Here is a 14,619-nt window from a genome sequence, read left to right on the forward strand (position 1 = left end):
CATTTAGGAAAATAAAAAAATAGGTTAAACCCTAGAATGTATGAGCTCCCAACCATGGGATTTTGGTTAGTTGTTCAGCAGCAGAAATGTATTTCCACCTGTGCCACGAACCTTAAGTTCAAGCACAAAACAGTTGACGATACTGATAACATTCATGTCATTGCTGCCCACGTAGATATTCTTTCCTTCCAAACCAGTCATTATTATAGTTCACAGGGTTTATAGGTAAATACATTGTTGATTTTTTTTTTTTTAGTGGAGCATATAATACTTTCTGATACTACTCAAGTTAGTTAACAAGGAGAAAGCTGTATGGTGAGAACCAACTTGATTTATCCAAGCCTTGCAACTAATGTCTGATGTATTTAGCAATAATGTCTGAATATCCAGTTCTGGTGGGAAATCAAAAACAATACAGGAAACTATTGTCAGTCTGTGGGACACATCTACAGACATGATGGGAGCCCTCATCCACTTAACACCTATGGTATCTAGGAAGATCATATCCCCAGGAAGAGGGAATATATGTAGATAGATAGCACTTATATTTTTCAACCTGGGATACCTCAGTCAGTGTGTTTTCGGTTCTATCTAATAATTTCATAATTTCTTTTCCTGTACAATTGATAAAATTACATTGAATGTAGGTATATTTTCAATATCTATTTATTAGTTGATGTAACTTTGGATTCTATCTAACATCCAGCTATTGTGAATAGAGTAGCTCTGAGCATGGATGACCATGTATCTGTGTAATAGGAAATAACATCTGTTAGGGCAATGTCCAGGTACAGTACAGTTAGATCTTATGATACATCTATCTCTAGGTGTTTTGTTTTTGTTTTTGTTTTGAGGAATCTCTACACTGATTTCTAAGAGATTGTATCAGTTTACACTCTCACCAAAGTGCATGAGGGAACCTCATATAATGAGTAATATTTGTCTTAATTAATTTTCTTAGTCATTCTGATTGGGGTCTAATGTAATCTCAAAGAAATTTTAATTCATTTTCCGTGATGGCTAACAATGATAAATAGTGTTTTAATGTGTTTTAGACATTTCATATTTTATTTTAAGAACTCTCCATCCAGTTCCATCACCCAATTTTTAAAATTCGGTTGTATTTTTACTTTAAGTTTTCAGGTATTTGTATCTTATAGACACTAATCCACTGTTAGACATATAATGTATGGTTTTAGTTTTGTTTTCCTATTCTCTAGGATGCCTTTTCAATTGACTAGCAGTTTCCTCTACAATACAAATCTGTTTCAGTTTTGTAATTGACTGGTCAATTGTTGGTCCTCTTCCCTGAATGACTAGAGTAATGTTAAAGCCTGAGCTTAAAGCCTAAATTGTATTTCCAACTATATTTCTCTCTACATTTTAGGTTCTTATATAACCTTGAAGTTTTTGTGTATTATAAATCAATTTGAATATAGGGTGAGAGAGATTGGATAACTTTCATTCCTCTACATGCAGATAGCAAATATTCCTAACAACAGTTATTTCAAGCATTTTTGCCATGTGTTCTTGTTTGCCTGATTTTTGCATCTTTGTTAGAAAATCAAGTGTTTTTATGTGTATGGGCTAATATCTCCAATGTCAGACCTTCTGCATTGATCATTCAAGGAGTTGTTGTTGTTTTTTTTTGGGGGGGGGGTGTTTGTTTAAGGACTTATTTATTTATTTTATGTGTATGCATACACAGTCACTGTTTTCAGACACACCAGGAGAGGGCATCAGATCCCATTACAGATGGTTGTGAGCCACCATGTGGTTGTTAGGAATTGATCTCAGGACCTCTGGAAGAGCAGTCAGCCCTCTTAACCACTGACCCATCTTTCCAGCCCCAGGGAGGTTTTGTTTTGTCCTTAAAATTACATTGGTTATCCAGGACTGATATTCTTTCATAAAGCAACTTTCATGTCATGATCATTTCTAGATATGTAGGTAACAAGTGTTGAGGGGTTTAGTTTACATATACAAATAAAATACTACTTACCCTAAAATAAAGCATTTGCCTAAGTTTCAGCTTAGGTCATAATTAACAGTGTTTGCCCAAATGTCGGACTGTGAAAATAAATGATTCAAATTGTACAATTAAACTTTAACTCTGAAACTATTACACACTTTGGGATATTCACATAATCTCTTTTTATTTAATAATATAGACAATAATTTAAAATTCAGAAAACACCAGTGCTCAGACTCTACAAGCAAGACAAGAACATGCCAATGCTGTCATGAAAACAAACTGTCAAACTATCAGGATTGATTTTTTTGTTAATAGCAAATAGTTCTGACTCTGACAAAAACAATAATAATGGCCGTTCTTTACTGTGATCTAACTGCAAATTACAAATGCATTTTCTTTCCTTTCCATTAAGGGAGATGCATCAACAATGCCTGGGTATGTGATGGAGATGTTGACTGTGAAGATCAGTCTGATGAAGAAGACTGTGACAGTTTCTTGTGTGGACCACCCAAGTACCCTTGTGCTAATGATACCTCTGTGTGCCTGCAGCCAGAAAAACTCTGCAATGGGAGGAAGGACTGTCCAGATGGGTCAGATGAAGGCGACCTTTGTGGTATTGCTTGCTCTGTCATATTTACTTCTCTCCAGGGATTAGAACCTTTTCGTTCATTTGCTTCTACTTATTCACATCAAAGCACTCATTCTTTCCATTGATTCCCTTCAAATGAGACTTTTTGCACTTGCTCTTATATTTAATTTTTAGGTACTGAATTGCTTTGTAAATTGCAGTGAATGTGATCAAGAAATTCTGAAAACAAGAAAAAACAAACACTAGACAATGCATTTACCAGGTAGAGAGCTCTGTAAGTGTTACATCTCTAGTACCTGCCTCCTGTTCTATAGCTGAATTGATTAGCGTTGTCAGGAAGTCACTGAGAACAGTGAAACTTCACTGTTCAAAGTGAAACATACTGCTGATGAGTCTTCAGACATTACAAGAGAAACTGTGGTTTTGTTTGTGACAGGAAGAGGAGAAGCTGGACTTAAGACAAACTATTACCTAAGTTGCTATGATGCTGTCTCTGTTTTGAAGTTCTTGTATAATACCTTCCATTATTATGCTTATGGAGTTAAAATGATCAATTCACCAGACTTTAAAAGAACTTGAAATAGCCATCTCTCTATGCCGAACAATACATATGAAGGGAAAGAAATAAAAATGTTTCTCATCTTCAGGAAATCAAAGAGTTATCAGTAGAGAATTTAGGTATGTTTGCTAAAGGATACTGATGGAGGCATCAACAAAGAGTGTAAATAATGATAAGAAGAACAAATCATACCCTGGTGCTTTGTAAGGTAATGAAGAGGAAAGGATAGCTATGACTTGACTTAACTAAATAGTTTCACTACTCCCACTTAATGTTACATAAATCCATAAAGGACATCAGAAATTCTTAGTACTAAGACAAAAGAAATTATATTTGAAATAAACTAAAACTATTGTGAACCCCCCCTTTTTTAACCTGCTGGGCACAATGACATTTTTTTAACAGTAGTTCTCTTGAAAAGGGGTATCAACTGAACTAAAAATGGAGCACCTATTTCAAAATGGCTATACTTATCAAATGATTATGATTACTGCAGAACAAGAATTCTTGAAAATAAATCTATATTTCCTTCCAAAATAATACCTAACATGAATTCAATTCTTAAAGAAAATTGGCTAATGGAATTACAACCCAATTTTACAAGAAAAATACGTCTAGAATAACCAGGACATTTAAGTTATACATGAAAATATTGCTACAATTTGTCAGTTATTATACAAGAGTCATTTTTAGTACTTCCCTGAAAAAGCACAGCTAGACCAGTTTTGAGAAACAATTGTTAAATTCTTATTTTTACATGATGTTTGTTGTTGCTTGATGTAATTTTTTTGTTTTATTTTAGCATAGTGTCTCACTGAGTGAACAGGGCCAAGCTCAAACTCACTGTTGCAACCAGCTTGGCCTCATACTCACAAATATCCACCTGCTTCAGCCTTCCTAGTTCAGTGATTAAAGGCATGCATGCTGAACTCAAAACATTTTTGGTGCAAAGAAATAGAAAGAAGCTCCTGGGCTTGTTGCTATGTATCTGTTTCCTCCTTGGGAAGAGTAGGAAACTGTAGGGACCATAAGGGACTTGTTGAGAAGAGTAGGTGTAGTAAGAAAACAGTAGGCTCTGTGGGGTTGTAAAAACACAAATCTGCTACCTTACTCAAGAGCCTGACATTCCGAAATTTGCCAACACTGAAAATGCTGGTCCCAATTTTAAATTATCCCTTTTTAAAATATCCCTATTTTAAAATATCCCTTTTTAACTTTAATTTTATTCATCCCATATCTTTAATTGTCTATTGAATGTCAGGCTGATAAATATAATTAGATATATTCTATATCCTTCTAAAGCCTAAAACTTTGTGATTATAAAAGAATAATAATAAATGCATGTATCCAAAGTGTTAATACAAGTGGCATGAGGAAAGGATTCTCTTTTTTTATGAACTATGTTCATTATTTATAACAATGTGAATAATGGCTGCTCATTACTAGTGCTAAAATACCAGTAAAATTTTGTTTGTGTAATATATATCATATTTCCATGTCCTCATTGAATTAGTCATAACAACCAATATATAGGACACAATGAACAAAGAAAACTACTCCTCATTGTCACTGTAATTACATATGCATATATGTATTTATTTATAAGTATTAAATACTTAGGTACCCAAAATCGGTTTTTCTTGTGAAAGGGATTTACAACTGATTTTGAACAGCTTCTTTAAAGACTGAGAATAATTTTCCCAGTTTTAACAAAAGTACTAAACACAATTGCATCAACGTGCTAACCCAAGCTATATTATAAATGTAGTAGAAATGGAAATTTGCATTCCCAATTCTTACCATTTATAAATAAATTCTGCTATTAAATCATTCCTAGCATTATTTAGTGTCCATTGAGTGTGGGGGCTTGACTTATATTGGGTCAAAAAAGCTCCAACTCTAATTCCAGACATAGAGAATTCAATCAGTGAATAGTATGGACTAAGAAAAGATGATCTGACCCAAAGCATCTGTCCCTTTACAGATGAGTGTTCTCTGAACAATGGAGGGTGTAGCAACCACTGTTCTGTTGTTCCTGGAAGAGGAATTGTCTGTTCCTGCCCAGAAGGACATCAGCTCAAGAAAGACAACAGAACCTGTGAAATCGTGGACTACTGTGCCTCCCACCTGAGGTGCAGCCAAGTATGTGAGCAGCAAAAACATATGGTCAAGTGCTCCTGCTATGAAGGCTGGGCGTTGGGGACTGATGGGGAAAGCTGCACCAGTGTGGGTGAGTAGATACTGTAAATGATGAAAACAAATCCCAAACCACTTTAAACAATAATAAAAGGATTCTATTTATTCTGTAAGACACCTTTAAATGTCATAGGGCATGTTTAACCTATTCCAAAACCTTCTAAAAGGATGTGTTACAACATTTCTTCCTATCATAACCTTCAGACACGTAGACATATGATTACTACTACAGTTCTAACCTGCCCTTCATGAGGAACACATAGCATATTTGAAATTACACATTACTCAAATGGAACTTCAGATATTAATAAATTTATATTATCTTTTAAGTTGTATTGAGTCCTGGTGACTCTTACACATATGTGCATAGAACACACTTCTGAAATCCATTGAGGAAAACAACAGGTCTTATCTTTAATTAACTTCCAGATGAGAGAAAGCATCTCTTTCATTTTATTAATGTAGGTTTCAGACCAGTAACAGTATTACCTACCAGGATGAATTTGTATCCAATAAAAATGACAGGCATAAATAGATAGATAGATAGAAGATAGAGAGATAGATGATAGATTAGTAATATATATATATATGTATATATATATACAAATCATTTATTTTTAGTCTTGATTACTACATTTCAATATATTTATTTTTATGTTATATACATACAGAGTTGATTTCCAGCTCTTATGCTTTATAGAAATTTTCTAGTCTATAAGCTTTATTAGATGTCCAAGAGTCTATGCATCATGAATCTTCATTCATTTTATTTCTTCTACTGGGCTACCATTTTCCTCCCTTCTTTTCTAGAAATCTAGGTTATTCTTTGATTCTCTCTAAACCAGAAATTTGTATTACTCAGTGTTTTAATTTCATTCATATTTCTCTGTGTAGTACACCATATTCCTAAGGTTGTATGGTCATGGTTTGATTTGACTTTCTATACTCATGTATAATTTCTTCTTGTTTATCATTCTAACCAAATAAGAAAAATTGAAAATCAGAAATCGAATTACAGTCTTTTCTCTGCTCTTTAAAGTAGCTTCCAGTCTAATTTGTGAAAATTAATATACAACCAATGACTATTATATTTTCAGGGACCATTTGATTTATAATCTTCTATTTTATTGTTCTATAGAAATGTGTGATTCTTTATCTCCTGTTAAATATTGAATGCCCAACTATGCTGTTAAGGACTATTTATTGTATGTTTAATTCTCCAAGACTCTAAATAAAGTAATCCTCATAAGAGTCTAAAAAGATCAATCTGTTGTGTTAAAAGTATCATTTTGCTAAGAGTAGAGAAACACCATATCAGATTTGATCGTAAATGTGTTATGATCATAGCTTAGGAAAACCATAACATATTCTTTGATATAGATGAAGTTATTAAGGTATCATGAAATAACCAATGAGTTAATAGCTATAAGTTTCTACTTGCCTAAAGGTAAACGTTTGAATGTATACACCCAGGTTCAAAACTAATCCTAATGGAGATAGCCAAAGCTCAGCCTGGGAGGAAGTCCCTAGAGCACTCGCACATACCTCATAATTTGAATGCGTCAAACCTGCTTTGTTTGTGATGAAGGAGAAAAGCAAACATGTAAAATATTAAGGTTGAAATAAAGATTTTCTCACATGAATAAATTACCAAGTTGATAATTAATTGCACTTCGAAATAGAAAAATTAAAACTCTTGTCAACATTTATGTTATTCATAGACATGTTTTATTAATTGTTCTACTTGCCCACCTATAAAAGTTTTTGTTCTATGTTTCTGTTATTTCATCTCTTTGAAAAACAGAAAACTCATAGAACATTAAAAATGAATTGTCATGCAACTCCTGGACTTCAAAATATATATTTCTTCTTTCATGTCATCCCTTCACATTCATCATTCTTTATGTGATACCCTTTCAGAAATAAATGTTGTTGCTATTGCATTTAATACCAGTGCTAACTCACCTTGACAACTTAAAACAATACAAAAAGAAGGAAAAAAGAAAAGAAAGAACTGTAGGCCTTATGATTCAAATACATTAGTGCCAGGATACCCCTGGTATCCTCAAACCTTGAATTATTTTCTGGAAAGCTTTCATATATTTGTATTTGCTTTTGAAATTCTTCACACATTAGATTTTACTGCCATGCTGTGCTGCTTTTATTTTCTTCATTTTTTTTTACATCATATCTAAAGTCTTGCTTATTAAATATAATCCTAAATCACTATTACTTTTACAACTTTGATTTTTATTTAATAAGTCATACAAATTTCACTTTTCTATTTGTTCTCTTATTTTCTGCCTTTCTAAAATGCTCTATTATGTCTCTGCCTTAATTTTCAAATAGCATTCTCTTTGGGTGTTCTACTAAAAGTCCAGGAAGTTACTGTCAGGGGTTGTCTTTCTAAGTGCTATGTGCTTTTTGGTGGGCAGCCTCTGGCTAGTTTGCAACATTTCTCAGACTACAGTCAAAAACATTATAACTTTCTTTCTCTTTCCTCTTAACCTAAAGCAAATTATATTTTCTCAACAATGGCACCTTTGTTCCTATTTCTCCAGTGTTTCATAGCTTAGATGAGAAAAGTTTTATTGTTACCAATTATATTTTTGGAAAGAGACTGTGGCTGCAGATTCACAAACACTGTAGTGAAGAGATCATCTTTGGGTACAGTGTGTTGCTCTTTCAATCTTTGATCCTCACATATGTCTACCTGCAGCCACTTGGCAAACACGTTTTACTCTGAAAAAATATGTGGATTGTGAAAAATTAATGGTTTTGGACACTTACATTTTAAAGGACTTCAGCTTTCTTTTTTTTTTAAATAATTCTGTATATCAGAGGGCCACCTCAAAATTACTTGACTATGGGAATGGAGACATTTCTCAGTGGTTAAAATTAGTTCCTGATTTTGATAAGGATCCAAGTTCATATCCAAGCACCTACATCAGAGAGCTCAAAATCTTAAATTACCTTCCCCGGAGAACTAATCGATAAGCTGTTCTGTCTTTGGAAAACACCTGTGTGTTTAAAACAAGCAGGAGCATGTATACACAAACACACACACACATAGATACACACACATACACATACACACACAGAAACACACTCATGAACACACACACCTAGAAACATAGGAACACACACAGACACATAGACACACACACACACACACACACTCACACGTGCATGAAGAAGCACAGTTACTAATGAGATGGGAAATATCTGCATGCTTATCACTCATGGTCTCCTTCCTCTTCTCTGATAATTGCCATGACCAATAGCTGTTAGTATATCAAACCTACATTTTCTTTGTAAACTTACATCATGTAAACTCTTTTCTTTATTATTATTACTTTTTTTACTGTCCAGTTGCTACTCCACTCCCAGTCTACCCTCCCACAGTCCCTCATACCATTCCTCCTCCCCTATCTCCAAGAGGATCTTCCCAATCTCCCCCTCCATGACTCCCTACTCTCTGGGTCTTCAAGTCTTTTGAGGGTTAAGTGTGTATTCTCCCACTTAGGCCAAACCAGACAGTTGTCTACTGTATATGTGTCAGGGGCTATGGACTAACTTGTGTATGCTGCCTGGTTTGTAGCTTTGTGTCTGAGAGATCTCAAGGATCTGGGTTAGTTGAGACTGCTGGTCTTCCTATGAGGTAGCCCTCCTCCTCAGTTTTTTTCCAGACTTTTCATATACAACCACAGGGGTCCCCAACTTCAACCCAATGGTTGAGTGTAAATATCTACATCTGTTCCAGTTAGGTTCTTGTTGGTCCTCTCAGAGGACAGCTCTTTAACCCTGTTTTCTTCAGGGTTAACTCTTTCAAAATACTCACTTTAGTTGATTAATAACCACTATTTATTAAATGTCTATGGGTATTGAATACTATTGATAGAATGTCTCTCATTGAATAATTACAGAAACTGAGACCCAGAAAAATAAATTCACTGTTTAAAGATTGTAGCTAAGAGGTAATAAAGCAAAGATATTTATGTACCATCCTAGCCATGTCATCTCAAAATGTAGCAGCAAAACTCTGCCCATCATGCCTATAATTTAGGTTAGTAGCTCTGTGCTGACTAGCACATACAATCTTTCCACAAAATTCAACGTGGCATTGTGCCTCTGGCTTAAGCAACAGTCTTCTGGGACCTCTACTTTTAGATGCTGGGGTTTGGGGTTTGTGTGTTGCCCCCAAGGGTCAGCAGATGGTAGCAGAAGGGGTGCAACTTTTTGTTCCCTTAACTCCTGAAATTAGAAAAGGAGAGGGACACAGGCATAAATTCCTGGGGGCATTCCACTTGCCTGTCTGGGGGTTAGGACTTGTAGCTACACTATCTTAAGTCCGAAGCCAGTGTGAAATGCTTGTCTGCAGTATATTAAAGGCTGGGCTCTAAAAGAAAGAAAGAAAGAAAGAAAGAAAGAAAGAAAGAAAGAAAGAAAGAAAGAAAGAAAGAAAGAAAGAAAGAAAAAAGAAAGAAAGAAAGAGAAAGAAAGAAAGAAAGAAAAAGAAAGAAAGAAAAAGAAAGAAAGAAAGAAAGAAAGAAAGAAAGAAAGAAAGAAGAAAGAAAGAAAGGAAGGAAGAAGGAAAGAAAGAGAGAGAGAAAGAGGAAAAGAAAAGAAAGGAAAGGAAGGGAAAAGGGAAGAGAAAAGGGAAGGGAAAAGAGAATGGAAGAAGGGGAGGGAAGAAGGGGAGGGAAGAAGGGGAGGGCAAAGGGAGGGCAAAGGGAAGAGAAGGGAAAAGGAAAGGGAAGGGAAAAGGGAAGGGAAGGGAAGGGAAGGGAAAAGGGAAAAGGGAAAAGGGAAAAGGGAAAAGGGGAAAGGGGAAAGGGGAAAGGGGAAAGAGGAAAGAGGAAAGGGGAAAGAGGAAAGAGGAAAGAGGAAAGAGAAAGGAGAAAAGAGAAAAGAGAAAGGAGAAAAGAGAAAGGAGAAAAGAGAAAGAGAAAGAGAAAAGAGAAAAGAGAAAAGAGAAAAGAGAAAAGAGAAAAGAGAAAGAGAAAAGAGAAAAGAGAAAAGAGAAAAGAGAAAAGAGAAAAGAGAAAAGAAAAGAAAGAGAAAAGAAAAAGAAAGAGAAAAGAGAAAGAAAGAGAAAGAGAAAGAGAAAGAGAAAGAGAAAGAGAAAGAGAAAGAGAAAGAGAAAGAGAAAGAAAGAGAAAGAGAAAAGAGAAAGAGAAAGAGAAAGAGAAAAGAGAAAAGAAAAAGAAGCAGACATAAGTCACCTGACTTTGCAAAATCCAGCACCAGTGGGTTGGTCATGAACTTGAGAATGGGACTCCACATTGCTGGCATCATGACCACTAGCAGTGGAGGAAGCAGAGCTAGCCAAGGGCTTGACAGACACCTTCTCTACTTATGCCATGAGGGAGGAGGAAGACAGGGGTTCATGAGACTTCTTTGTATCATTAGTGAGTTCTTGGAGATTGTGAAGGTAGGGGGATTGGGAAGAACAATGTATTTCTTGTCATGGTAATTTGCCTGTGTTTGTAAAGGTGTCTTGCATCATGTAGGCAAAAGGAAGAGGGAAAAAAGGAGACTACCACCGGGAATAGCTATTTGTGCATTTTTTTTAAATGGTGTCCAGTGGAGTGCAAGGTTGGTGTTCAGGGGCAGGAGATGTCCACATGACTTTTTAGTGAGGATTATTTATTTATTTATTTATTTATTTATTTATTTATTTATTTTGCAATGAATTGTTTCCCATAATGAAAAATGAAAGGCGACCATAGATGCAGAGAAGAGCAAATTAGGAAAATATAAGACTGCCTTCCCTTAGAGTTGTGGATGCTGATGGGCCTTTGGGCTGACACCAAAAGTCTGTGACTGCTTGCACCGGGGGCACTATACTTTTTTGTTCAAAGCAGAGATTTTGCTGGATCCATGAGAGCACCAGATGTCATATTGTGTGTGTGTTTGCTCCAGTTGTGGCCCCACAATCTGGGCACCAGCTATAGTATGCATTTTGGGGTCCAGCTATGTGTCATGTTTCCTAGCTCTCTGTATAGATTAGGCTACATACAGGGCTGGAAGGAAGAAGCAGAGTCTGGAGTGGATGGGGTCTGCAGGTTCCTGGTCTAGCTTAAAGTTTTGCAGAGGGTAGGATGCGCTGTGGGAACGGGGATCATTTTAATGAAAATCTCCCCTAGATAATCTTAGCTTGTGTACATATTTTTTTTTCCGGATTTAACCAATGCTATATATGAACACTGGAGAGTGGGAAAGGTTCTACATAGGGTGAATTCAATAGTAGGAGTTTAAAATACTGTACATGCCTCATTCATATGGAAAGGGGTTCCAGAGTCTCAGGTATTCTCTAGGAGGGTGAATATCAGGGGGAAAATAGTTAAACTTATAGAATTGTCATTTGACCACTTATACATTTGGCCTTACTCAGGTAGAGGGTGTGGGGAATCCCCAGACAAGGTCAGAGAAGGTGAAGTCCTGCTGGTAAAGGGAGTTCTCCATTTTTATTGACATCAGAGGAGCTATCTAGACATGATAGACAATGATATTAATCAGCAGAGGTTCCCAACAGGTGGTGAAATTTATTCTCCCTACTCCAAGGTTCAGCTTCGATGTGATGCCAGTGCCCAGTTCCTCAATGTTGTGAGGTCTCACATTCCCACAATACCTTTGAACTTTAAAATTTCAAGAGCTTCTTCTTTTCAGCCTTTCTAATCAAGGATTTTTTACTCAAATTATTTATACATCTTTTGCAAGATAAAATTTTGTAGCTTGCAGCACATAGCATATTTGTTGTGAAATCTTATTTTAAATAGTTAGGCCATTTATCTTTTCTTTCATAACACTGATATTCATTACTTTCTTTACCTCCCATTTTCCTTTTATCTTTTGGAGACTGAATGAAGGGATGGGTTAATTAAAGCCCTTGCTACTCAGCACAGAACCAACATTGTTTTATGTAGAATCTTCCTCTTATTTCCACATCTCTTTTAATTTGTTTCTAAAGCCTACTTCCTTTACCAACTGATGGCCATTCCTATTTGAATCAGATATTTTCTTACAAAATATAAACAGTGTTATGCATTAATATGTTTAAATTTATGAAATGAAATCACCTATAGTATAACTAATCCTATTAATGTTCTCATTCAGTGCTGTTTTTATTACTTGTGATATGTGTACAGCTAATCGACTATGTGTAATTGGTATACACTATCACATGATAGTGCTTAACCATATGGCAAATAGACAATTAGACAATATCATAACATGACCCCAGCAAATCCTGAAGTGGATTTATTTTTTTCCAGTCTGCTTTTATACCATTCTAGGTACATTCAAAGAATAGAGTCAATTCTAGGTCAAACAAGGCATAAGCAAAGGTCCCATGATTACTGTATTAAGTGACTTAACAATGTAATCAAGATACATAGAATATATTCCTCAGCTGTATTCATCTTGAGTCTTATCCTCGTCCAATATCAAATTCTTGCCTAAGCCCACTTCCTTGTCCTAGCCCAATGTAAATATTCTTGCCAATATCCTTGAAGCAGTACCAGGAGCTCTTCATATCAACCCCTTTTTATTTCATAAACTAAATATGCCTGTCTTAAGTTGTTCTGACAAGAATGCCTTCCTTACCCATCATTGAATGTACACTATCCAAAACGATGTACTTTTGTCTTAGGTTGGTAAGGCTCTGTACAGAATCTTAGCTGTCATTGACTGCCAGCCTGTTAAAGGAGGGATGCTATCTGCGGATCCATTTTTAGTTTCAGGCTAAGTATTTTGTCCATGAACATGTTGATGTTTTTAAAGGTAGTTTTATCTAAATGGGCAGGAATAAAAGTATTCCCAGGACATGAAGGGCCAACATGATCAAACTACAAAAGCCATTTTGAAGCTTGACCAAGATGGAAATATTTGATCAAGCTTCAAAACCACCTTAAACCACAAATAATTTTATCATCAGTATCTGTAGCACCATATCTCAGAGGAACAACATTCTTTAAATTCATAATCTTGGTATGATTATAATACCTAGAGAGGTGTTAGAATTATGCCAAATACCTTGGAAGTGTCTTTAAATTTTATCCCTTTTATAGTAACTGTTATTGTAAATTTTAGAAGTGACACAAATCCATTGATATTTAGCATAATGCTTGAGATGGCTTCTTACTCTTTTTTTTCTTTTTTTTTAAATTTTTAATATTTTTATTACATATTTTCCTCAATTACATTTCCAATGCTATCCCAAAAGTCCCCCATAGCGCCCCCCACTTCCCTACCCACCCATTCCCATTCTTTTGGCCCTGGCATTCCCCTATATTGGGGCATATAAAGTTTGCAAGTCCAATGGGCCTCTCTTTCCATTGATGGCCGACTAGGCCATCTTTCCATACATATGCCGCTAGAGACAAGAGCTCCGGGGTTCTGGTTAGTACATCATGTTGTTCCAACATAGGGTTGCAGATCCCTTTAGCTCCTTGGTTACTTTCTCTAGCTTCTCCATTGGGAGCCCTGTGATACATCCAATAGCTGACTGTGAACATCCACTCCTGTGTTTGCTAGGCCCCGGCATCATCTCACAAGAGACAGCTATATTTGGGTCCTTTCAGCAAAATATTGCTAGTGTATGCAATGGTGTCAGCGTTTAGAAGCTGATTATGGGATGGATCCCTGGATACAGCAGTCTCTAAATGGTCCATCCTTTCATCACAGCTACGAACTTTGTCTCTGTAACTCCTTCCCTGGGTGTTTTGTTCCCAATTCTAAGAAGGTGCACAGTGTCCACACTTTGGTCTTCATTGGCTTCTTACTCTTAAAGCTGCTCTACCAGCAATAATCAAGCTCACTACCCTCTTCCTTTTGCTTAAATTCTGAGTCACTTCTTCCATTTTTTTTTTTTTTTAGTACAAAGGTCCTTTTATACTCACAGGCAATAAAACAAAAGCTGGTTGATAGAACAACATACATCATATCAGATATAACAGATTTCAATACACCAACACAATTAGAAAGTATAGAGTCAATACAACTTACATTAAATACTGTTGAAGAAAACAGTAATTTTAGTAAGACCAATTAATAAAAGATTATTAACCTTATCACAAACACTAACTTTTGTCTAAAATCCAGAACTTGTACCAGTTTTGTGTATTTGTAATACAACTTCATAGAGAGGTACAGTTAATTTCCAAATATGCCCTTGAAAATGACCCGAATCTGATTGCTAAAGATCTATGCACATCTCCTTTTGTCCAATGTTTGATTGATTCCCAGCCCAATCAATAATTCATATATTACTGGAAACATTAAACCACACTGGGGTTT

General features: G+C 35.7%; 1 protein-coding gene across 3 annotated transcripts in view; it reads left to right on the forward strand.

The window, feature by feature from the left end:
* Lrp1b (LDL receptor related protein 1B) overlaps positions 1–14,619 on the forward strand; it is a 2,026,300-nt gene that overhangs the window by 1,273,726 nt on the left and 737,955 nt on the right. For all 3 annotated transcript variants that reach the window (XM_021181392.3, XM_029472167.2, XM_029472172.2), the window contains exons 22-23: positions 2,388–2,588; positions 5,108–5,353. In XM_021181392.3, the coding sequence (XP_021037051.1) occupies positions 2,388–2,588; positions 5,108–5,353 (447 nt within the window). The remainder of the gene's footprint in view (positions 1–2,387; positions 2,589–5,107; positions 5,354–14,619) is intronic.

The sequence above is a fragment of the Mus caroli genome, unplaced genomic scaffold (genome assembly GCF_978045245.1).
Source record: "Mus caroli unplaced genomic scaffold, Mus_caroli_1 scaffold_2, whole genome shotgun sequence".
In the NCBI taxonomy this organism is placed as follows: domain Eukaryota; kingdom Metazoa; phylum Chordata; class Mammalia; order Rodentia; family Muridae; genus Mus; species Mus caroli.